The sequence below is a fragment of the Taurulus bubalis genome (assembly GCF_910589615.1).
Source record: "Taurulus bubalis genome assembly, chromosome: 16".
In the NCBI taxonomy this organism is placed as follows: Eukaryota; Metazoa; Chordata; class Actinopteri; order Perciformes; family Cottidae; genus Taurulus; species Taurulus bubalis.
In genome coordinates, this window is record NC_136604.1 from 4,953,092 (window position 1) to 4,977,718 (window position 24,627).

Consider the following 24,627-nt stretch of genomic DNA (forward strand, 5'->3'; position numbering starts at 1 on the left):
GCACCCATACAACTTCCCGTTCAACAACAATAAAGCCAATCAAATGCAACCATTTATAATTTGTAAGAGAGTAAAGTATGTCTCTAACTTGGAAACATTTGATTCTGTGTCCTCAACAAAAGCATGAATGCAGCAAAAATGACCCCACTGTCATTCTGTACATTTACCTTGAGTGTACAGCACTCTCTAGTGGAAAGACAGTATACAACAAACTTCATAATAACATGTCAAATATTTCTTGACAAACTTGTGTCTGGTATAAAAATGCATTTAAAAAGAAAGAGTCAAACCCAGGTATACACAACTAAATGTCCCTGTAGATTAACAGTTCATATAAATGTATTCAATTAAACAAGTCAATGTCACCCTTAAGCTTCATGTAGCGTAGACAGTGTTATTACTTTGTATTAACTGACAGTAATACAGCAGCAACAGGTTTTCTCAGTAGATTCCACACACTTGCTTTAAAGAACAGTAACATTAACTGTTTCATGTGTCTGGTATCCAGGTAAAAAAAAAACATTTACAAAATGGTAAAATATCTAAACAACAATCCATCATACTTGAACCACACAATTCACAAAGAGGCGTGTTTTAAGGCATTCACCTAAGTCTGGAACTATTTTTGGAACCAAATGAATATGACAACTACTCCAATTTGTCCAGCAGCTGGCGAATGTCCTCTTGGCCACGATAAATTCTCTTCAGTCCTCTTGGAAGATAACGGCAGGATGAAAGGTTGAGGTAGCTAAGAGCAGTCATTTGGCCGATGACTGGCCTGCAAAAATAAAGTACACAGCATTTTTTAATGACAATAATTCATAATGAATTCATAATTTTAATGAGATAATGACAATGCTAAACTTTCAGTTTTCAATATTTTACAAAAAGGGAATACTTGTTTCCTACTCATACTGCAGATTGTCTGGGTCATAGTTTATTTGGACTGGGAGAGTTGAGAGGGGAAACTATGCATTGAGTACCTGAGGGCAGGCGCTGTGATCCTGGTCCCGTTCAGGTTTAGTGAACGCAGCGTATCCGCCTCTGTGCCGCAAGCAAGGTGACTCATCGCTATCTCCAAGTCCTCCTCGGCGAAGAGCTGGTTTGCGATGTCAAGCTGTTGCAGTGTGCGACTCCACTTCTGGGTCACCGCGTGAAGCCCCTTCTTAGGTGATGGCAACCCAACGTTGCTGCTGAAGTACTGTCCCCAGAACAGACACTCAAGCTCTGCCAAAAACAAAGGTAGGTGGTATCGATTCACAAATGGGTATTTGATACAACTTCAGATCACTAATATTATGAACATACAGTAGCTGGGTATTTTATTAGTAAATAAAATAAAATAAATATTTGTACAAGAGCTAAAATGTATCAAGAATAAAGAAGAGCAGAGCAAAAGTCGTATTTCGACCCCAAATTAAGGTTCAAGTCATTGTGGATAAAATGTGAGTACGAGCCCAAAATTAGGTCCCATACATAAGTAACTTAACATCTCCAAATTGAGCAAAGTTAAAGTATAGGTTGCATAACTTATGCTGCGTCAGTTTACTCGCTCGACAATAAAAGTGTGTTCACACCAAAGGGGGCGTGGCTTATCTCTGTTGCTTCTCTGCGTGAAAAGAGCCATCATTTCGACCATGGAATAAATAACCATTATTTCTCAGTTCCCAAAAACGTTGGAACGTCAAACGCCTTCGTGTTTGGGTTCTTAACACCATCCGTAGCCGCACACAGCTCGGTGAATTTCACCGACTTCTCCAGGAACTGCGTCTGGCTTATCTCCGTAAAAACAGCTACTGTTTCCGCCATCCACCATGGAAATAACCACTAGTTCTGCTTTATACTTGTTGTGTAAATTCCACATACGTCGGAACAGCAAACTCCATCATGTCTGGGTTCATAATAGCGCTTGTTCAGCAGCAGTTTGATTCAGCAACGGCAGGACGGCAGGGGAGAGGGGCGGAGCTTCTCAAAGCTGATTGGCTGACACAACTCAGCGTCACGCGATTTTTTAGCCAGAGTTGGAAAATGTCAACTCGCGTGTCAAGCGCTCTGTTCGCCCCGCCTCAAACGCGTCATTCGTGCCCCCGCCCCCCTACTCGCGCGTCAAATTCGCGCCGCGTTTGGTGTGAATGCAGCATCAGTCCTACCAAGACAGGGTAGTGTTGTGAGACCGGATGGTGTGATTCGAGAACAGCCTCGCAGGTCCAACACCCGCAGCCTGGTGGAGCCAAAGAGGATATCCCACAAGTCTTTGTCTGTCATGTAGGAGTAGGAGGTGGTTGCGATACACAGCTCCTCCAGCAATGGGAAGCCTGATGTAGAGTCTGCAGCATTACGCATCGTCTTATGCAGAGGTCTGACATTCAGCATCCGGAAGGTCTGATGGGAAGTACAACAGAGGTAGAATACAAGTTCTAGATGGAACAAGTTTCATGGGTACACATGGTCTACACATACAGTAAACCGATTCATTATCCACCGCCATGTCACACGGAAAGGGCTAAAAGTATCACTAGGTAGAACTTATTGCTGCAATTAACAATTATTCTTTTCAATGTATCTGCCGTTTATTTATTTAGCAGTTCCCCAAAAGAAAGAAAAATACAGTTACATAAAATTATCACACAATTACTGTCGAAATCCAGTAACTTTTACATATTGTCACAATGATCACATATAATGTAGGAAACTGAAAAATGAGATCATTTGTTTACCTTGAGTTTGGGGCATGCTATCTGTAGTGCCTGGATGCAAACGGGAAGTTCACAATCTTTACTGTCGAGCTTTGTGTTGACCTCCAGCCACTCCAAATCAGGACAGTTCCCCCTCTGAAGAGACAAATACCATTTAATGATTGTACAATGTTCATCTGTCCGTGGGCTTTGTGTAATACATGCAATAAAAAGCATACAGTCGGGAGAGAGAGGGGATGTGGGTCTTACGGTGATGGCAGTCAGAAGTCTGTCATTCTTTGGTCCATGAGTGAACAAAATTTGTTTGATTTGGCTCCCATGATTTTTGAGGTACTCCAGGAGTCCCTCAACCTGAAACTACAACAAAAATAATAAACAAAAATGTATACAAATTATCAATGCATGTACCTAAACAGGTGGTAAATGAACACCTGTGACTGGTGTTTCAAATTAGTCAATAACTATGAATTATTTAGAGATCCTATTTTTGGGGAATTCTTTATTCATTCCTATAAGTAGACAAACATACTGTGGAAGTCCTTGAGCATTATTTAAGTAGCCACACAGCTGCAAACAACTCAAAGTCCAAAAATAGACGACGGAGGAACAACCTTAAATTGACTAGTCTAATCTACTGACTTGACTTAACCTGTGACTTGTTTTCACAAAAAATGACTTGGGTGTTGCTTAAGATTTGGAAAAGTAGGCAAGAAAAGTTTGCCTGAATAAATTAATGAATATTCTTAACCTGAAGCGGTCAGGTTTAATGCTGACGGCTGCAGATACCTTTTAGGATAAATCCACCACCAACACCAACAACACGTTTTACCTTGAAACTAAAACAACTGAGCTGGTTCTTGATGTACCTCTGAATACTGGAGATCCATGCTTTGCAGAGACCGGCTGTGTAGAGCAAGTGTGTGGAAGGCTGTCGCCGTCAGGCCCGTACAGTAGGAGAGCTTGAGGGAGCGAAGGTGAGGGCAGAACTGCGACACAACCTACATTTGATCACAACAGAAGCAGATAAGCATATTATTTGTCAGGCAATATTTTGTAAACACATGTATATACGGTATATACACACACATACTGTATATATACACACACACACACACACACACACACACACACACATATACTGTATATAGATGCGTTTGTGTGTGTGTATATGTATATGTCGTATATATTGAAAGTAATTAGTATATGTAATTAGTATATGTAATTATATATAGAGATATATAAATAATTACATATACTAATTACTTTCACGATTGATTCATCAACAGATTATATATTATTTTCTCAATTCATTGTCTTGTATTTAAAATGTCAGATTATAATTTCCCTGAGCCCAAGGTGATGCATTAAAATTGTCAAACAAGAACTATATTCTTTAGCTTCATTGTCGTGAATGACAAATAAAATTCTCCAGCAAATATTTTTGGAAAAAACATAACAGAAACATGATCAATGTCAAAATAGCCAATCTTTTCAGTTCAGAAGCTTATTAAGCTTACATAATAGTATCTTGAAAAGGACAGATATCTAGTCTTGACGACTTACCTCTACTGCATAGGTAACATTCTTTGACCAGTGACAGAGAGAGAAGTCTCGTAGCTGAGAGAATCTAGAGAGTAAAGAACTGCAGTTTATACTTAAAAAAAAAAAAAAAGATATCCAAAATATAAAAACAGGTAGATAAGCACACACGACATCGCAGCTCACATACAACTAATAACACAGACCTGTTCTGTGCCAGCCAGTTGAAAGTGTCCTTAATATTCGTCTCAGTTTTAGCTAGCTGGAGTTTCCCTGGTGCACTCCAGCAGTGACCTACAGTGACTTTACGCCACAGGACCGGACTGGAGGCCGCGGCGTTCCACAGACGACAAACTCTGCCCACCCTACACCAGAAACACAGACGAAACCAGAATGACCACCTCGCTGTTGAATGCCTCTGCCAATCAGTCTAGCTGCAGTTCACATCAATGAGTGTCCAAATTGTCATCACTTTATCCTATTTGTGTGAAAATGTCATAATTAGCATATGAATTATGGCCAAATCAGTTCTTTCTTGAGTTCAGGTGGACGTTTGAGCCCAACGTGAAGGGAATTCCCTCTAGGCGTTCCTGAGACAAACGGACGGACGTACAGACTTCAGGAATTTTGGACGAGCAACCCAAAAACATAATGCCTCTGGCCACACGGGCATGAAAAGTGACAACATAATGATAATGTATTCATAATGAAATTTTAATGTTTGCAATTTTGTAAAACTCTTATGCATGACACAGACAGAACTTTACTTTGCTAGAGTTTAAATACAATGATTGGAATCATTAATTTGGACATCATTTTGTAAAGCTATATACCAAAAAAGCCATGATCATATACTCAAAATGTGTTTCCACTGAAAGTCGACAGACGATATTATAAAGAAGGATCTGCTATTCTTATGCCCTATATATGAATGAGGTCATAATATAAAGCTCTAATTTTTAAGTATTCAGGAATCATCAGATCAAATATGTGTATTACCTGCAGAGAAATGGCACAGCTCCATCTTGGACGACCACCATCTGAAAAATACTGATGAGCACCTCCTCAGGAAGACTCTGACCCCATCTGTGGTCTGTAGCTTTCTGTGGCACAAACAAGTTAGTGTCCTCTTTTTCCTTAGCAACTGGCTCATTTGCCAGTTTAGGCGTTACACGGACTGTCTTTTTTTTCTTAATCCGATTAGCTTTCCCTTTTCCTTTAGTAAGCTTCTTCTTTTTGCTTCCCTTCTTTGAGGGAGCCCAGGCCGAACCATCGTACTGAGAAGTAGAACTCGATATGACAAGAAGCATGTCTTCCCCTTGATGGACGGTGTAGTCAAGCTGGGCCGGCCTGGAGACTCGGGCCTTTTTATGCTTCTTGGTTTTTGCATTTGTAGGCTTCCCTTTGGTCCTCTTCAACGATGCCTTCCTGGGCTTTGTTGGTCCATCTTCTCCTTGACCAGACGTATTTGATGTGCTTGGCGCTGTGTCTTCTCTTCTTTCACTGTGGGTTACAGCCACTGCTTCTGGGGAGTCCATTATGTGCCACTATTGATTCTTTATCCCGAGCTTCATTCAAAGACAGTCAGACATTGGCGGCAAAGTGACATATCGGCATCTGAAAATAGAATAAGACCAGTCTGTGTTTATAAGAATGGGAGAGCATATTTACATATTTTGCTGGCAAAAAACATGAATTTCCGGTTTACATGTTTTAAGTAGATTTATGTAAATTAAGTTTTTTCTATTTTATGTTATTTGTCCTGATCTTATTGCAGTACTAGTAACAAATCAAAGTCAAAAGGTCAAAGTCAGTTTTATAATCAATTTTGTGCAATATGCAAACATGCAGAAGATCGAAAGTATGTTTCTCTTCTGTCCAACATATAGAGAATTGTGCAATAGTGATAATAATAAAGTGAAAAAAAACTGTTTAAAAGTTAAAACAACAACATATAACATATAGACAACATAAATTAGGAACTATTAAGACTATGACATATAGACAACATAAATTAGGAACTATTTAGACTGAAGGGCTATAAATAAATGACTGTGACTCCTTAGCAGCATCCAGACATGCGAGTCTAGAGAAGAGGACGGAGTGGGACGGTGGGGAGAGAGTTCAGCTTCCTGACAGCCTGGTGGATGAAGCTGTTGGACAGCCTGGTGGTGCGAGCTCAGAGGCTCCGGTATCTACTACCAGAGGGCAGGAGGCTGAGGAGACCGTGTGAGGGGTGGCAGGGGTCGCTCACAATCAAGGCCACCTTGCGGGTGAGGCGGGTGTTGTATATGTCGTGCAGGGAGGGGAGGGAGGGGGAGTGAGGCACCGATGATCCTTCCAGCTGCATTCACTATGCGCTGCAGGGCTTTCCTGCAATATATATGACACTGTAGGACTCCATGGGTACTGTTTTAGTCGTCTACCAACGTTTAGCGCATTAAAAATAATCTTGATAATAGAGAACGAAGAGTTTAAGTTTTACACACTAACTTGGTCGTTTTCCGATGTGTTGTCTATTTTGAAACATGCGCGCGCATCCTCGATTGTTTGTAAACGGAAGCCCAAACAGTCACATCCATTCAAGATTTAGCGTTAGTTAATAAATCATGATAATATAACGTTTTCTGAGGCGTTTAATACAAACTAAGTTAAACATATACACATCACAACACCAATGTCTAGCAACCTTAATGTGTTAACTAGCCGTTAGCAAAAATAATAAAATAGGCTGTTAACGTTAACTAAGCTAACGTTACTGGTACAACTAACGAGTCACCATGTAGCTTAACGAACCCTAGCAGAACGATGGCATAGCAGCTGTTGCCACTTAAACAATAAATTCTATTAAAAGTAATGTTTTCTAAAATTAATTTTGTTTTACTATGTTGCTATTTTGCATTACCTGCTGCTAGTTCACCGAGGCGGCTCAGTCTTCAGCTCCAGTCTCAGTCGTAGACCCACAATGCATTTCACATCCCCTCTGTGATTGGTGTAAACCTCGACAACAGCCCGCCTCCTATAAAACTATCCAATCACTGACCAGTTCACTGTTCTGTTGCGACTTCACCACGCTGTGTTGTGCAGATCAGGAACCAAGACGAGTTTCACGGTGGTGTAGTCTCCGGGTAAGAACTTACGGTTTTAAATGCCACTTTTACTGCTCTTACATTTAAAGTGAATTATAAAAGCTACTGCATGCAGCATTGCGCTTCTGCTCTGGTGTTATTCAAGGAGTATTGTAGCTTAGTATGCTGTATGTCGTGCAGGCAAAGTTGGTACAAACACTAGCGAGTTGCTTCCAAAAACAGGCTAACATTAGCATGCAGAGGTAGAGCAACGTGAGCGCCTCAATTAGCGCCTTCCGTAACGTCCTGGACATCGTTAGCGCCAGTGATCCACATAGATTGTGTTGGGTTGCTATTCATTATGAACATAAATAATAGTATTATTATCGCATGAGTACAGCTAATAAGGGATATCCCAGGGCGGTGGGGGGCTCAAAAGATGTACACTAAGTAACCAGATCTACACTAATTTCCAGCGTATACCTTTCATACAATAATGCAGTCTAATACAACAGTCCTCTGTTGAAACTGTTTTGGAGAGGTGCCGATTGGACATGATGGTCAGCTGTAGCCTGTGGTGTGTTACGATGAGGACTGTCCGTCCTCTGTCCATCAACCAGGGTGGACCAAATTTAAGGGACACCTTTTAATTTACAACACAATACCATTCAACAGCACTACCTAAGATGGTAGAATATTTAGATCAATTTAGCAACATTAATGTAAATTGGAACGACCAGTTAAATGATGGACAACTTTTGCAATTTATTTTCTTTTTTTCAGGCAAGGAAAAGAGTTTCTTCAACTTGGGGTCATTGTGCACACTGATGCCGACGGGAAGCCTTTCATCTGCAGGGATTCACCAGGACAACACTGAAAGTATGACACTTTCAGTGCCCGTTTCACCTCTACGATATGAAACTAAATGAAAATATAAGGAAATGTTACTTATTATTATTATTGTCTTACTTCTGTGGTGGTATTGGTCTCCAGATTTGTTTGTTTCCTCTGTAAAACAGCCATAGACATCAAAATCACAAATTAACTATTCAATTTTGCTTCTAGATGCTGATGATTGCAACTTTTTTTTATTTCTGTGTGCCTCTGTTTTAAAACAGCACACAATGGAGGAGGGCCGAAATTTCTCGCTTTGTGGTAAAGCGGCTATAGCTGAAGATAATCTGAGTAAGTAAAAAGCCAAGTAGTAACGATGCTATTATGACCTAATTCTCTACAATAATACATGTAATACTGAACTTAATTTAGTATTTTCTTTGCATTATTGTATATTTATAGCACAACCCCAATACTAACTCAAAACATTGCATCTTCAGTGGTTACATTGCCATTTTTCCCAACTCACAAATACATATTTTATCTGGTTCAATCGCACCATGTTTTAGCAACCTTCTCCGTGCACTACTTTTCTGCTCACTTTCCAACTTTTCTTGTTTTTTCAGGAGACGGGTACTTTTGGAAGCTTGTTGCAGACTTCATTGGTCCTCAATCGGGAGAAGGGCTCGAGCTGGAAAAGGGACTGTGCAAGAACAGACTTTTGATTCAAGTAGGACTGATGAGAGAGGACAATAATTTTCCCTGGCTGGCCGTTATAAATTGGCTCACGAAAACTTTCCCCAGACATCAGTCGGCTGACTTTCGTCGTTTGATTGAAAGAGGCATCGCAACGACGTTGAGTCTCGGACGTGATGCGAGGCTGACCTTCCTAGAATCAGACGCCAACTTTAACTTTGTCGGCCCCATATGCGACAGCATAGGAGTTGAACGGCAACATCTTCTGGAAATGAGGGATTTTTCGGAGGGAGCGCAGTCGATCGAAGTCACAAATGGATTGATTCTCGAGTTGAGCAACTTTGTCACCAGGGAGAAAATTGCACCGGTTGTTTTAGTCACTTGGCTTAGAAATTTCAACCCCGAGTTCTGTAAGAATGGGAATATTCAAAAGGAATATAAAGTCCTCAGGGCCAAGATAAAAAAGTTAAAACTGCATTACCGCAATTATGAGACGAGGAGTCACAGGAGGAATGCAGCGATGGAAAATCTGCTTCAGAGCCCGTTTGAACTGGTGCGGAAAAAGATCCCAAGATTTATCGTGAAGAAACGCATGAAAAGAGAGGAGGCCATACTTTACGAAAAGGTTACAATCAAGGAGGAATACGAGAGCGACGAGATCATGCAAGACGACGAGTCGGAGATGAACAGAGAGCGTGGGAGAAAAAGAATCCTGCAAGACGAGGTCGCTGAGAGCGACGAGGATATGGACGAATCCAACAGTGCAGAAGGAACCTCGGATGAAAAACAAGAGTCGTTGAACCTGCTCGACATTGCCATGTTGTCTGTTCAAAAGCTGTCGCGCATGTACGGTGGGAAGAACGGAGCGTGCAAGCAGGTTTGCTTGGATCTCCTCAAAAATCAGTACGCTCTGACGTGCAAGGAGCATCCGGCCATGGCAGAGTTTGAGAAAAAACTCGACTCGCTCTGTCAGGACGTGTCGCTCGTTTATCCGGTGGTGTTTTTAAACTACAACGCCAATTTCCTCGTCGAGATGCACGACGCCGTGGAGCAGCAGATCACGAGCTTTGAGAAGGAGATCATTCTGTCGACGGGAGAGAAACTCGGTCGCGACAAGCTCCCGAAGTTCAAGGACTTTGTGAATTTGTCCGAAAGTGCCACGTCGCGCTACATCCACATGGCCTGCGACGTCGTGAGCCCCAGCGTCCCCGGCACGCAGAACTACAGGAAGCACTGGGTCGCCTTCTGTGAGGAGAAGAGAAACCCCTCCAGGCTTGCAGTGAATCAGTCGAATCGATTCACCAACTACTTTGAATCGGCGGCGGGTCTCACCCACCATCACAAAGAGATGTCGCTCTTCTTCTCCGATTTGCTGTCGATGAACAACGACAAGTGCCCGAACATTATTCTGGAGTGTGTCGCTGCCGATGCCGGCGACTCTGTGATTCAGAGCCTTGTGTGTGTTCTGGCCATCGTTTACTGCAAAATCCTCGGCCCTTACTGGCAGCTCCTGAAAAGCGGAGCCGAGTACTCGCTCTTCAGCCAGTACATGCTCTGTCTCTACCAAAAGTTCCTTGATTGGTCCAAAGACCCGTCAACACTGCTGGAGCCCGAAGGCGACACAAATGTTTTTCTGCAGTTCCCCTTGCAGGAGAAAACCTTTGACGGAGTGTTTTATTTCTGTGGCCAGTGGCACACGAACAGGGACTTAATCAGAGCGTGCCTGAAGAGGACGGTAAAGGTGATTGCGGCCGTCACTGAGGAACACCTCAAGGATTTCCTGCCAGGAGGAACATTTTCGAACGTCCCTTCACCAGAGCTGAGTTCACGGCTGGTGAGTTGCACGTTCTCCGTCTTGATGGCGGAGTATCCCTCCAGCCAGCCGCTACTGGACAAGAAGCAAAAGTTCTCCAAGCGCTCCTCGCGCAAGAGCTTGGAAATCTCTCAGGAAGATAGCGGCCGATCCGGTTCGTCTGACGGCAGCTCCGGTGAATCTTCCGGTTGGCGGGCGAAAAAGGATGTCCAAGTTGTCCAGATGGACGAGCACAGTCCAGAGTTAAAGAAAAGTGTCAAAAAAGAAAAGGTGCCAAAGGTACCGGTAGTAGAGAACAATGATCGGGAATACATAATAGCCACGGTGAGCAGAAACGGGGGGCCGTGCAAGTCGCAGCCAGACGTCGACAAAATGATGCTGCGCTTTGACGGGAAATCCCGCGTTGAGAAACGGGAGGCGATCCGTTGTGAGATCTTGTACCAGAAGATGATTCTGAACAACACGGACCGGAACTTGTACGCCGCCTTCAGCAACGCCACACAGATGGTGATGAAGCTGAAAATCGCACTTCCCAGAGTCAAGCCCGGGTACTCTCTCGTTTGGGCGCCCAGGAAGACCAAACTAAAGCCTTTGATCATCCAAGCCCCGCCGCAGGATGCTGCAGATGGTCAGAGTGAAAATGGCGGAACATGAGAGCTTTTATTGCATCGCAAGTTGAAAATCATGAAGTTCGATTATTATACTTTAAATATTGCCTCCATACTAATTGGCATGGTGCTGTATTGTAACACGGCTTTTTTTTATGAAAGTTTACCTTTTTGTTGCTGAGAAGAAAATGTATATTTTTATTCAAGGTCAGTCAATAACCACTGCTGACTTAAAAGATGTATGAACCACTGACGGAATAAACATCTTTGTTCATATTTAGTTGGTGTTTCCTTCACTAATCTAGTTATTGAGACAAGGGTTCAGTCTTTAAAAAAAAATCTGCTCTAGTTCAAGATAATTTTCCAGCATCTGTCAGGGTTTTGTTATAGGCGTAAGTCACACAATAACTCTTGTTTTTAAGGAGTATTTGTGGAAATACTCGGCATCACATGCGACAGCAATGCTTCTAGAAGAAAGGGGGGCTTATTGACACTGCTAAATGTTAAGGCCTTGGTTTGTGTATTTATTTAAGAAACTGTCAAAGAAGGAAACCAAACCCACTATGATTCTTAGTCCCCACGCCTTAATATGCACAAACATTTGATTTGAACATTGGAATTGCTTATGCAGTTTTTAATCTCTCTCTCTTATATATTTATATATATATATATATATATATATATATATATATATATATATATATATATATATATATATATATATATATATATATATATATATATGAATGACCTTAAAAGAAAGAGAAGACAAAACAGTTGCTTTTTAATAAGTTGTCTCTGAGACCCCGCTTGTCACAGCGCATGAGGGTTTTTTCTAACAATGGTGCCTTCAAGTTCCTCGGAAAACTGAAGGAGTAATAAACCGAGCATAAAAGAGTTACAGGCGCACAGCAGTAACGGTTAAGTTAAGGAATGTTGTTGGCAACGATGTTGTGGGCAACAACCAGTACACAAAATAGATCGATGGACGGGCAATAAATAGCTAAATGTTTGAATTAAAAACGAGAAAATAATATAATTGGAGCACAATTTACGTCTGTAAGAGTGAATAGGCAAACAATGTCAACCATGACTTGGCATTTACGAGGGGTAAGCGAAGGCAACAGAAGGGGCGGGAACTTTGCGTAAGGATCCACCATTCTTCAAGTTGAGGAAGACTGAATGGGAATAACGCAGTCACGGTTTCACGCAGACCCGTCCTCCGCGTCGTGTTCTTTTGGCCGCAGTCAGCGCCACAATGTCCGGCAGCTGGTGGAGCAGCGCGGCGGTGACCCACGCGCTGGTGGCCCTGTTCGCCATGGGCTCGTGGGTTTCCGTCAACAGTCTGTGGGTTGAGCTCCCGGTGATTGTCAATGTGCTGCCCGAAGGTCAGTGGCCGAGAGATAACACATGTTCACCTTATCTGGATTTGGCCTATTAGTTTAAATATTTTGTCATAACACAGTCACTCCGTTTGGACCCTTTGCTTTATTGTTAAATAGTTGGGACATGAGCGCGAGCTCGTGACGTTAGCAAATAACGTGAACGTTAATCCAGCTAACGTTAGCTGGACATTTACCTCGAGCACCGCTAAATGTATAGAAGTGCATTGCATTTCCGGGTATAACGTGAATAGTATCTATCAATATAAATAATAACCAGGATAACCCGCGTCTTTTCCTCCTCCAGTGATGGAGTTAAAACATTTGGGGAAGGCAGCTCGTGCAGGTTACTGTAGTTACTGTACTCAGTGCAGTTACTGTAGTTACTGTACTCTCAGTGTAGTTACTGTAGTTACTGTACTCAGTGCAGTTACTGTAGTTACTGTACTCAGTGCAGTTACTGTAGTTACTGTACTCTCAGTGTAGTTACTGTACTCTCAGTGTAGTTACTGTAGTTACTGTACTCAGTGTAGTTACTGTAGTTACTGTACTCTCAGTGTAGTTACTGTAGTTACTGTACTCAGTGCAGTTACTGTAGTTACTGTACTCTCAGTGTAGTTACTGTACTCAGTGTAGTTACTGTACTCAGTGTAGTTACTGTAGTTACTGTACTCAGTGCAGTTACTGTAGTTACTGTACTCAGTGTAGTTACTGTAGTTTCTGTACTCAGTGTAGTTACTGTAGTTACTGTACTCAGTATAGTTACTGTAGTTACTGTACTCAGTGCAGTTACTGTAGTTACTGTACTCAGTGTAGTTACTGTAGTTTCTGTACTCAGTGTAGTTACTGTACTCAGTGCAGTTACTGTAGTTACTGTACTCAGTGCAGTTACTGTAGTTACTGTACTCAGTGTAGTTACTGTAGTTACTGTACTCAGTGTAGTTACTGTACTCAGTGTAGTTACTGTAGTTACTGTACTCAGTGCAGTTACTGTAGTTACTGTACTCAGTGCAGTTACTGTAGTTACTGTACTCAGTGTAGTTGGACACTTTCTTGTTTCTTCAGTACATTTCAGAAGAGAATTAAAATCATTATTTCACTACATTTATATGGCAGCTGTAGACAAAGCATGGCTTATTGTATTATTGTTATGGTCAGATTAACGTTATATTAACTAGCAGCAGCAACTCCACCAGCTACAACTTGAAAAAAGGTCAATCCATTCGTAAAAATAATTAATCCAGTAATTAATTTAAAAACAGAGACAATGGGTTCTAGTGGTGCTTTCTCATAGATGTCTTGCAAGCAGATTAATTAATTTAATTTGTTTGTTGATGGTTGTAATTGCAGGAAATCCTAACTTGAATCAGAACCATTTATTGCCATGTATGTTTTCACGTTCAAGGAATTTGTGTATTCAATATGAGGTATGAAGGGATGTTATCACTGTAACAGCCTAAAAAAAGATATTCTGAATGTGTAAAAATAAGTTTAACATTTCTGAAAGCACCAGTTGTCAATCGCAAAACATTGTCATATTGTTTTATTTGAAAGATATAACAACTATATTGAATATGATGTTATTTTTGACCTAACGGATAATTGTCTTTCCTTGTCTTAGGGTGGAGCCTGCCTGCCTACCTCTCAGTGCTGATAGCGTTTGGGAACGTGGGTCCGATAGCAGTGACCGTCACGCACCACTGCGCTCCGGGGCGCCTGCACGAACGCCTGGTCATCCACTGCATCCAGGCGCTGGCGGTCGTGGCGTCCGCTCTGCTGGCCGTCTTCTGGTCCCACACCGTCACGATAGCCGGAGGTGAAAGGTCACTGCTCTTCCTGCTCTTCACCTTCGTGCTGTCTCTGGTCTGCTGCACCTCCAACGTCACCTTCCTGCCCTTCATGTTCAGGTACCCCCCTCAGTACATCCGTACGTTCTTCATCGGCCAGGGCTTCAGCGCCTTGTTCCCCTGCATCGTGGCTTTAGGGCAAGGCGTCAGCAAGCTGGAGTGCCCGACTGTAAACGGCACGGTGAAGCCGGAGTATTTGAAGGAGAACTTCCCGGCGCAGAACTTCTTCTGGTTCTTGTGCGTCATGCTGGCCGTCTCGGCTCTGAGCTTCCAGGCTCTGATGCAGAGGCAGACGAAGTCGCAGGAAAACGCACCGCAACAGGAGGCGGACAACGCAGCGGCAAAAAACGGAGAGGAAACGCACCCGCTGCACAACGGGGGGACGCCGGTGTCGGAGGATCAGGATCAGGTGCAGGTGGAGGGACAGCCGCAGACGTTTTGGACGCGGCGGAACATTTTCCTGCTGTCGCTGCTCGCCATCTCCAACGCCCTCACCAACGGGGTCCTGCCGTCTGTGCAGAGCTTCTCCTGTTTGCCCTACGGGTCCATGACCTTTCACCTCTCCGTGGTCCTGGGCAACATAGCGAACCCACTGGCCTGCTTCCTCGCTATGTTTATTGTCCTGAGGTGAGAGCTTATAGGATACGTGCATTCATTTTAAGATATCTGTAAGACAGTTATTTTTACATTTAATAGCTGTGACCATTTGTTCCTAAAATGATTTCAGCGACAGTGTTTTGATGGTTTGCCCCGTTGTTGTCCTCCAGGTCCTCTACGGGTCTGGGCCTCTTGTTTTTAGCAGGAGGAGTATTTGCTGCATATCTCATGGCGTTAGCAGTCCTCAGTCCCTGCCCTCCACTTTTGGGAACCTCTGCTGGCGTGGCCTTAGTGGTGAGTGGAAATACATATTTCTAAAGCTGAGTATCCTTTAAAATGTTAAAAGAAAAATGCAGAAACACTCTTCACCAATTTGACAACACAGCCTGCGCAACATTTAGAACAAATGCCAACGTCACCGCGAGCAGCAAACTGTCTGTTTGAACTTTTAGTACATACTGCAGTGCTGCTTTCAAAGTGTGTACTGTTGCATGCAGTATGCATTCAACTGGGCCATGACAACACAGCACCTTGTACATGCTCATACATCTGCTGTGCAAAGGATTGTGGGTCAGAAGAGCCAGAAAAGCGCGCTGGCGCTAGTAGAGTCAAGTGCAGTTTGCCAAAAAGACGCACACTACATACTGAGTAGTATGCTCGTACGGGTGTTGGAACGCACCGTTGATATTCATCATATCAGATCCTTCAGACACAGAAGCTAACGCCTCCTGTTTGTTTTCTTCTCCCCGTCCACCGTGTCCACCACTGATTTCAGCTACCTGCTTGTGCCCCCTACAGGTCATCTCTTGGATTATTTTCATCGGACTCTACTCCTACCTGAAGGTGGTGATTGGGACTCTGCTGCACGAGGCGGGTCACGCCGCCCTGCTGTGGTGCGGCATCTCCATCCAGGCCGGCTCCCTGATCGGAGCCCTCACCATGTTCCCGCTGGTCAACGTCTACCCCGTGTTCGAGCGGGCTCAGGAATGTGTGAATAACTGCACTTCTCCACACACATAACTTAGATATGTCATGTTTTTCTAATGTTTTTTTAGAGACAGCTCCTATTCATTCGACGTGGGAAATGACTGTTTTAACAGAGTTGTGGGGCTCCAGAAGAACCAGATCTGTCTTGGCCTCCGATCGTCCGTCTCCTGATAGCCGGAGAAAACATTCCTCCATAATGGGAGCATTGTTATGCTGCACATTGGCCAAGGGAAGTTAAAACACACATGAGGTAGTAATACCACAAGTGCTTTGTGTGGTATGTTGAATCTCTGTTGCAGAAACAGCAGCTGAGGGATTTTTTTCCCCACAACAGACCAAAAAAAAAGTACTCAGGGACACAATCATTAACTTATTCATCCACACTGGTTGCTCAATCTAATTAATGTGAAATACACACATTACTAGTTGGAAACTACAGATAGGCCTGTCACAGTAACTCATTTCTTTGGACTATATATGTGTATGTATATATATATATATATATATATATATATATATATATATATATATATATATATATATATATATATGGTCCTACATATAATTGCAATTAATGGTGTTATTGTCAAGTCAATTATATGCCACTGATATAATGATAATATAAAAGCCTAATAGTGCAAGAAGCAATTCAGACATTGGAATTTAAATGTAATTGTTGTGACAGGCCTAACTACTCACCAAGAATGGAAAGTAGTGTTTTCTTTTCTTTCTTTTTTTGTCTATTTTCAAATGTTTGTCTACCTCTTTGCTTTAATTGTAAGTAAATGACAAAAATATTTTTTATTATTTCTTCAGTGTGATTTTTAATCAAGTTAAACACACAGTTCATAGATGCAGTGATTTCATGCCAAACTAATTTCTGTGCCTGAGAAATGTTGAACTTTATAAAACACGGCCGTTCCGTGTCCTTTGTCCTTTGTACGGTCTTTTATTAACCATGCTGCTACTGTGCAGCTTACACTCTGCACAGGAGGAATATCTGTTAAGCTGTTAAATTCTGTGACTTTAAATAAAGTAATGGTTTGAACAGTTCAGAGATTGACGTGCTTTTCTTTCATGATGGCCATTTTGTGTGGATTCTTTTTTTTATTATTGATTGTCAAATTGCTGATGTTGACATGTATTATAAAGTCTATGAAATAACTTGTAAACAATAAAGCTACTCATCTAAAGTTGTTTTCTAGTTTCCCTTCATTTATTTGGAGCATAAAGTATATATTTAAATAAAGTAGATATTTAAGAACATTGCTAGTTACTTTCCAAAATGTGATAATAAAGGAATTTTACAACATTTTAGGAAGTGCGCTTCATTTTTGTTGCCAAAGGTTTGCTGAGAAGATTAACATCACTCATGTCATATGCAAATGATGAAGCTGTGGCCAGTTAGCTTAGCTTAGCATAACGACTGAAAAGGGGGAAACAGCTTGTCTGGCTTTTTCTTAAGGTAAATCAAATAATTATTCAAGCCATCTCCCCCTGTTTCTAGACTTTATGCTAAGCTAAGCTAACTGGTTGTTGCCTCATTTGTAACCTTTATGAGAGTGATATTCATATTCCACTAACTCTTGGCAAAGAGAAAAGGTGCATTCCCCTAAAACGTTGAACTTTTACTTAATTAAAATTACTTTTTTGTTTTCATACAATTATATGAATCCTTGTTTTTGTTGTTGTTTTTGTTAAGTGCCTGGGGGTTTTATAATAACTAGTCCACCTTCAAGTTGTGTAGCTGAACTATGTCAACACCCATTTTCACCTCTTGCTCCCATGATCCCCTTAAGCAGAATTAACAAATTCTTGAATCCGTCTCATTCATAAAAAAAAGAAAAGAAAATGCCTTTAAGGAATTACCCCCAAATAAACTGCATGATGCAGTTGCAAAACACAACATGTGATGTTTACGGTTCATCCTCAAAGTCGTGACGGTGAAGGTACGTGAGGTTGAGACCATGAGCGGTTATGTCAGACATGTGTCATGGTTACATGCTCACACACACACACACACACACACACACACACACACACACACACACACGTCCCAGAGGAGGGTTTAATCCCGCTTACACACACACACGCAGAAAGTTTACTGCAAAGGACTTTGGCTTCCTTCTCTCTGCAGAAAACTCCAAACTCTCCAGGGAGCAGCATGTGAGTATCTGCAGGGATGCATTTCATTCACTGAACTTGTTTAAAAGTGTGTGTGTGTGCAACAGGGAAACTATTTTTCTCCATCTAATATGTTAAGACTATCAATCAAAACGTGTGGGTGTTTGAAACAGATGTATTTGATGATTAATATTCTGTCTATATGCTGAATATCACTCACTAAAAATCATGATTGTGCTTGATTCTTTTTTTATTTAGTTTTTGCTTAACACTCTGCTTTGAGGACTTTGTCTTTCTTTGCACCGATCAAAGACTCTTTTCCCAATAAGCAATGTTTTCTCAGGTTATGCAACAGTTGCCGCAGCAGTAGGTGGTCATGTTTTACTTTGCTGCATGCTTGGTGTTTTAAGCGGGTTTAACCCGCACCCTGCCTGTGATCAGAGGAAAACAAGCGGACGTGGAAGAACTCACGTTTCTGCTCACGTTGGCGACAGAGAATCTGCACAAAAAACACTCATCGTTCATCTTGCAGCCGGCAGGATGCACAGGAGGACAGTAAACATTAACCCAATGCAGGATCCGTTTAACAAGTGCTGGCAGAGGGATGCTTCCTCGACACAGTAATGTGTGCGATGATGCAGTCATCCATACAATGAATAGAGTTTTCTCCCATCGGTAATGAAGAAACCAATGAACAGACTTTAATTTATAATCTCCACATTGCAGTACTTTGACTATAACCACCCTTACACCGAGTTCCCCCATCCTTGACCTAAAGGCATGTTGTAACTCTTCATCTTAATGGTTAACCTTGTGTGGACCAGCCTTTTGTCCCCAGGATTTACCAGGGAGGCCGTCTTCCCATAAATACTGCTTAGGTGTGATTTGCAGAGATTTGGAGATATCGACAATAAAATGCATTTGTCAGGCGCTCAAAATGCCCAAAGCTAATCAACATTTTATTGCAAATATAGTTACTCTATAATACTTTACAGGTCCATCCATCTTGAATCATTTCCCCAGACGTCTCCCTGAAAGAACTGTGTAATCTGCTCATTTAAAAAGAAATAGTTTTTGTTTGAGAGAATGGCTCTATTTGAACCCAACGTAATAATTCATATTATTGATTTATTTCTGAAAGCTTTATTCTTCATAAAGATTGACGTTCAGTGCCTGTGGATGTGTTCAGTTGACCTGCTGTGCGACGACTACACGATTCTCTAGTTACACTAACTGAATACATTGAATACATCTTTACTGTATTATAATTCTTAAGGAATTGCATAGTTCTTTCTAGAAAATACATTTATACAAACACATTAGGAAATGACGGACCTGTAAAATAAATCCTCAGCAGTGACAACAAACAATCCTCAGGCTTTCTCAGCCAAAACCCTGCGTTTTCTTCCAAGAATATTAAGTAGAAAGCGGTTTTCAGTTGAACTGCTGAGACGTCCGTGGACGTTCAGGTGAATGTGTGATTATAGATTTGGCAATTTGAGGTCCACAAACTAGTACAGTGAGCTTCATTGTACTGGAATAACAATAACTCGACCTCAATACGTTTCACTGAAAAACAATATGCATGGAGAGATAAATAAGACTATGAGGTGAACTGTCCCTTTAAGAGAGTAGTACTGTCTGGTTTGCATAAAAGGCCGCCTTCATTTCTTTCAAGCAATTGGTTCTCAACTATTACATAAATGTACTGACTATTTGATGATCGGTTTGAGTCATTTTTCAGGAGAAAAGAAAAAGTTTGATTCCAGCTTCTTGAAAGTGAATATCTTCTGGTTTCTTTCCTCCTCTACGACTGTCTTTGAGTTGTGGACAAAACAAGACAATTAAAGACGCCATCTTGGGCTTTGAGAAACACTGATTTACCTGTTTAACCTTTTACTGAATTGTTATAAACAAAATGACAATTGATTAGTTGAGGAAATAATAATCCACAGTTCAATTGACGAAGACAAAAATCGTTAGCAGCCCACATGCTGACGTGTCACCTTCTTAGTTATTAACATGTCAAAACACAGGTAATGCATGAGGCAATTAAAGGATTTTGCAAGACTTTGGTGATATACCAAAAATATTGGACAAATTGATTAGCAAAGTATTTATGATAAACTTATAACCCAATTATAGTGCTAAATTAAAAGCTAAAGGGAACATTTGTCACCTTTTATGTGAATGTCCAATCAGTGTTATTGATACATCAGTGCGTGCTACAAGACCAACAGAAGTTTCCCGTGTCTTACTTCCTTGCTGCCCAGTAGGAATGAGGGGTCACAGAGGGGGCATCGAGGCGGACGTTAGGCAGAAGGTGGCGCGCAGTGCATCCTGGTACATGTAGGCACTGCCGGCACGGCTCAGCAAGCGGGAGAAATCAGATTTTGGCGATGTAGCACACACACTGAGGACTTTACCGCTTCAATGTACCACCACCACGGATCGGACAGCCACATAAAAAGAGTTTGGCCACCTGAGTTGATAGGATGTATCATCTGGGGAACATGAATGCATGTAACAGAGTTCATAGCAATCAATATAGTAGCTGTTAAGATATTTCACTAAAAACTTGAACACAAAGCCACGGACGGCAACAATAATTTCAGTAAATTACAGTTTCAGACTTGAGGTCAGAGTTCATTTGATAAAGTTTGGATCAAACTAACTGTAATCAATCAATGTGTTTCCAAGCACGAGAAGCACACCTCCACCATGTCCCTTCTCACCCACCTGTTGGCGTGTCTGTTCGGGATGGGCTCCTGGGTCTCCATCAACGGCCTGTGGGTGGAGCTGCCCCTCATCGTCCCCCAGATCCCCGAGGGTTGGTACCTGCCCTCCTACCTCTCCGTCCTCATCCAGATGGCCAACGTCGGGCCCCTCTTCGTCACCCTGATGCACCGCTTCCGGCCCGGGGCCCTGAACGAAGCGGCCGTCATATACACTATCATCGGCCTGGGCACCGCCGCCAGCTTCCTGCTGGCTTTCTTCTGGAAGGAGACCGTGGTGATGGCGGGCGCTCCTCGCAGCGTGGCTCTGCTCGTCTTGACTCTCTTCCTCGCCACCGTCGACTGCACCTCCTCCGTCACCTTCCTCCCCTTCATGATGCGTCTCAAGACTCAGTACCTGACCACGTACTACATTGGGGAGGGCTTGAGCGGCCTGCTGCCCGCCCTGGTGGCTCTGGTCCAGGGAGTCGGAGTGGTCCGCTGCATAAACAGCACCCGGTCTTCGAACCACACCCTGAACTCCTCCGACAGCTCGGTGACCTTTGACCTGCAGGCTCAATATCAGCCGGCCAACTTCTCCGCCGAGGTGTTTTTCTTCTTCCTCAGCGCCATGATGCTGGTGTGCCTGGCGGCGTTCCTGCTGCTGAACTACCACCCGGCCGTGGCCAGGGAGCGCCCCAGCGGCCGACACACCAGCAGGGGGAAGGACGAGTCTGAGCGGGACAGGAAGTGGGCGGAGCAGAAGCCCATGATGGATCCGTACAGACCTGCGAGCCAGAAGCGCAAGAGCAGCTTTGGTACCGGCTTGTACAGCTGGACGCAGGTGTTTTACATATTTGTGATCCTGGCCTGGGTCAACGCTCTGACCAACGTGGTGCTTCCCTCGGTGCAGTCCTACTCGTGCCTGCCGTACGGGAACAACGCCTATCACTTATCAGCCACCATGGCTGCTGTGGCAAACCCTCTCGCCTGCTTCATCGCCATGTTCTTCCCCTTAAGGTCAGTGTGTGGTTTGATTCACCTTTTTAATGACACTAGTCAATTTGATTTCAATAGCTCAAAATGACAAATTTGCCTTGAAGATAATAATAACTATGAAAGATTAATAATTATAAACTGAGCAGCCTGCGAGACCCTCTATCATAGATCCTCAGTTTGCATCAGAAACTATCATTATTACGCCTCTGCCAACCAGTCAAGTTGTTTGTCCAAAATGTCATCGTAGAAGTGTCTTAATATTTGCATTCTATCTGATGTCCAGCAGGGGGCGACTCGTCTGTGCAGAATGCATATTATTAGTATTTTGTTTCAAGATGCTGACAAAAAAGTTCACAGTTGACTTCTATCGGAAACCGAATTGGATCCCCAACTTGTTTAGGAATAAAGTCCAATTTAATGTGTAGGAATACATTGGGTAGAATATTTGATGTATTATAATATTACATCGTCAGTTTTTACCTACATAAACCTAAAGGACTAATTCAGTTGTTTGGATGAGAATGTGCTCATCAAAATAACACACGCATCATTCTCTGAGCAGCCCAGTGGAGCTGCAACTAATTGAAACACAGATCAACCTGCCTTATTTTCTTTAATTATACAATTAATTAATAAACACTTGTGTAAGACTATATAAACTCGACAGTTCATTTCCCCGCAGATCTCTGCTGCTGATGGGAGCTCTCACGGTGACCGGGAGCGGGGTCGGGGCCTTTATAATGAGCATGGCAGCGCTGAGCCCGTGTCCGCTGCTGGTGAATGAAACTTCCGGCGGCGTCGTCATTGTGAGTAGGACACTGCTCGGCCTCATTTACCCAACGTCACCTCCATGTTCCGTTACCGAAACACCACATCCATGCACCACACATGGAGATATGTATCAGCTTCCATCCCTCCTCCTTCCTCCTTCCTCCCTCCTCCCTCCTCAGGTGCTGGCCTGGGTCCTGTTTGTTCTCACTCTGTCCTACGTGAAGGTGATCATTGGGCTGATCCTGCGCGACCAGGGCCACAGCGCCCTCGTGTGGTGCGGAGCGGTAGTGCAGCTGGGCTCCCTGCTGGGAGCCGTGACCATGTTTCCCGCGGTCAGCGTGTACAGCTTCTTCTCATCCGGGGACCCGTGCAACACCAGATGTGAATAAAGACTCGTCATCCACGTTTGAACCTAGATATTCAACGGAGGAGAACATTTTCTCTCTTCTTTTTTGTAACGTCTGAATCTGAGCACGCCATGTGTTACAAGAAAAGCTATAATATATGGTATACAGACTGCGGTGCTTCGGACAGGACGAACACTATTCGTGTATGTGTGTGTATGTATGTATATATAATGTATCTGGATTCATATTACGATATATATTACTGTATTAATGCATATGTTGTATTCTAACTCCTATCCGACTGGCTATAGTTTAATCTATAACAATGCATACTGTTCTATAAAATCAGCATATGTTTGTAGCATTGCTGTCCTGTGGGAAGCAAGTATCTAAAAAAAAGAAGTATAGAACAAAACAGCCCATTTATAGCATCCTGAAGATGCATTTTCCAGCTGATCCAACACACTTTTTTTTTAAGTAGTTTATTTAGCTCAAGAAGTTGGAGACTTTTCTCAACACACAAGGAAACACTTCACCCTTCAGTTTATCACAAACATTCAAAATCCCCAAGTTTGGATATCTTTTTTTTTATATTATCATGCTGACAGACATGTAGTGGAGTAAACAGGACCATGCTCACCTCTTGGAGGAGAAGTATGACATCAATACTCAAAAACAGTAGAAGTATGTTGAATTTGTACTTAAGTACAGTGCTTCCCTGACTGCTATGTGTGGGTGTGCTATATAGCCATAATTACAATCATTGCCTTGATGTTAGAAAAACAACTTTTATCAGCCAGGAGCAAAAGTCCTTGAATTGACAAATAAGCAGGGTGAGCATTTACAGATTCACCAATAGATTCCATGAGAATATACATTTGTATAAAGACTGGTGTTACTACAAAAATACAGATGCATATTTGCTCTTTGTTTTACTCATTCACATGTGCTTTCCTCTCTTATTTGTCAAGTTGTTGACTGAGCCTCTTTATTTGTGTATTGAAAGTATCTGTCATACATCTGACTATACTGTTTGTATAAAAACACACTCACGTTGTATTGAAACTCATTATTTGTAAAATAATAATTCTGCAATCACATTTTTTCATTTACATGTGCCATATTCATAGTATATTCTATGATATGAGATTGCACTATACAGATATAATTCAAACACTACTGAAAGAACACAACACACTTCTTTATATGTCGACCTCCAGACCAAAGACACGGCCACAGGACTCATACAGGCGATGCAGCTCAAACCATCAAACAATATTTTTTTTCATTGTAAAATGTATAGTTTTCTAAAAAAATAGTCTGCAAGAGGCCAATCTGTAAAATCTCCTAATTTACAAAATATTTTCATATGATATCCTCATTTCCATACTCCATTATTCATTCTTTGCTTTTCATTTTGGCTTTAGAGGCTGAAAGCGGTGAATCATTTGGTTTAACCCTACCTTGGTATCATTTCTCCATCGAAGCATTATTGTTATGGCTAAACGTCCATCTTGCATTTCTTCAGGCAACTAAAATTCGCTCCAAAGTCTACAACAGATTTCTACGGTCAGATGATGTTGTTTCTTATGAATAAATAATAAT

At 42.3% G+C, this 24,627-nt stretch overlaps 3 protein-coding genes across 3 annotated transcripts; 2 read left to right on the forward strand and 1 right to left on the reverse strand.

The window, feature by feature from the left end:
* Positions 1–21: 21 nt before the first annotated feature.
* fbxl6 (F-box and leucine-rich repeat protein 6) lies at positions 22–5,788 on the reverse strand. The gene is made up of 9 exons (XM_079231572.1): positions 5,235–5,788; positions 4,442–4,600; positions 4,260–4,323; positions 3,563–3,694; positions 2,946–3,053; positions 2,718–2,831; positions 2,151–2,382; positions 984–1,227; positions 22–778 (listed from the first exon to the last, which is right to left on the reverse strand). The coding sequence occupies exons 1-9, from the start codon at positions 5,771–5,773 to the stop codon at positions 649–651; spliced, it is 1,722 nt and encodes a 573-aa protein (XP_079087698.1). The 5' UTR covers positions 5,774–5,788; the 3' UTR covers positions 22–648.
* A 6,724-nt stretch (positions 5,789–12,512) lies between these two features.
* Positions 12,513–16,100, forward strand: slc52a2 (solute carrier family 52 member 2; the record flags this gene model as incomplete). Its single annotated transcript, XM_079232459.1, has 4 exons — positions 12,513–12,642; positions 14,258–15,110; positions 15,251–15,374; positions 15,879–16,100. The coding sequence occupies 4 exons, from the start codon at positions 12,513–12,515 to the stop codon at positions 16,098–16,100; spliced, it is 1,329 nt and encodes a 442-aa protein (XP_079088585.1).
* A 4,812-nt stretch (positions 16,101–20,912) lies between these two features.
* slc52a3-2a (solute carrier family 52 member 3-2a) lies at positions 20,913–23,064 on the forward strand (the record flags this gene model as incomplete). The annotated part of the gene is made up of 3 exons (XM_079232462.1): positions 20,913–21,925; positions 22,587–22,710; positions 22,855–23,064. 3 exons carry the CDS (start codon positions 20,913–20,915, stop codon positions 23,062–23,064), a joined length of 1,347 nt encoding a protein of 448 aa, XP_079088588.1.
* Between the last annotated feature and the right edge of the window lie 1,563 nt (positions 23,065–24,627).

Excerpts from the sequence above, each read along its gene's own strand:
- fbxl6 (XM_079231572.1), bottom strand. The coding sequence starts at position 5,773 with ATGGACTCCCCAGAAGCAGTGGCTGTAACCCACAGTGAAAGAAGAGAA. Across the intron at positions 4,601-5,234 it reads GCTGTGCCATTTCTCTGCAG|GGTGGGCAGAGTTTGTCGTC; the intron begins GTAATACACATA and ends TTTCTGGTGTAG. Across the intron at positions 4,324-4,441 it reads AACTGGCTGGCACAGAACAG|ATTCTCTCAGCTACGAGACT; the intron begins GTCTGTGTTATT and ends TTTACTCTCTAG.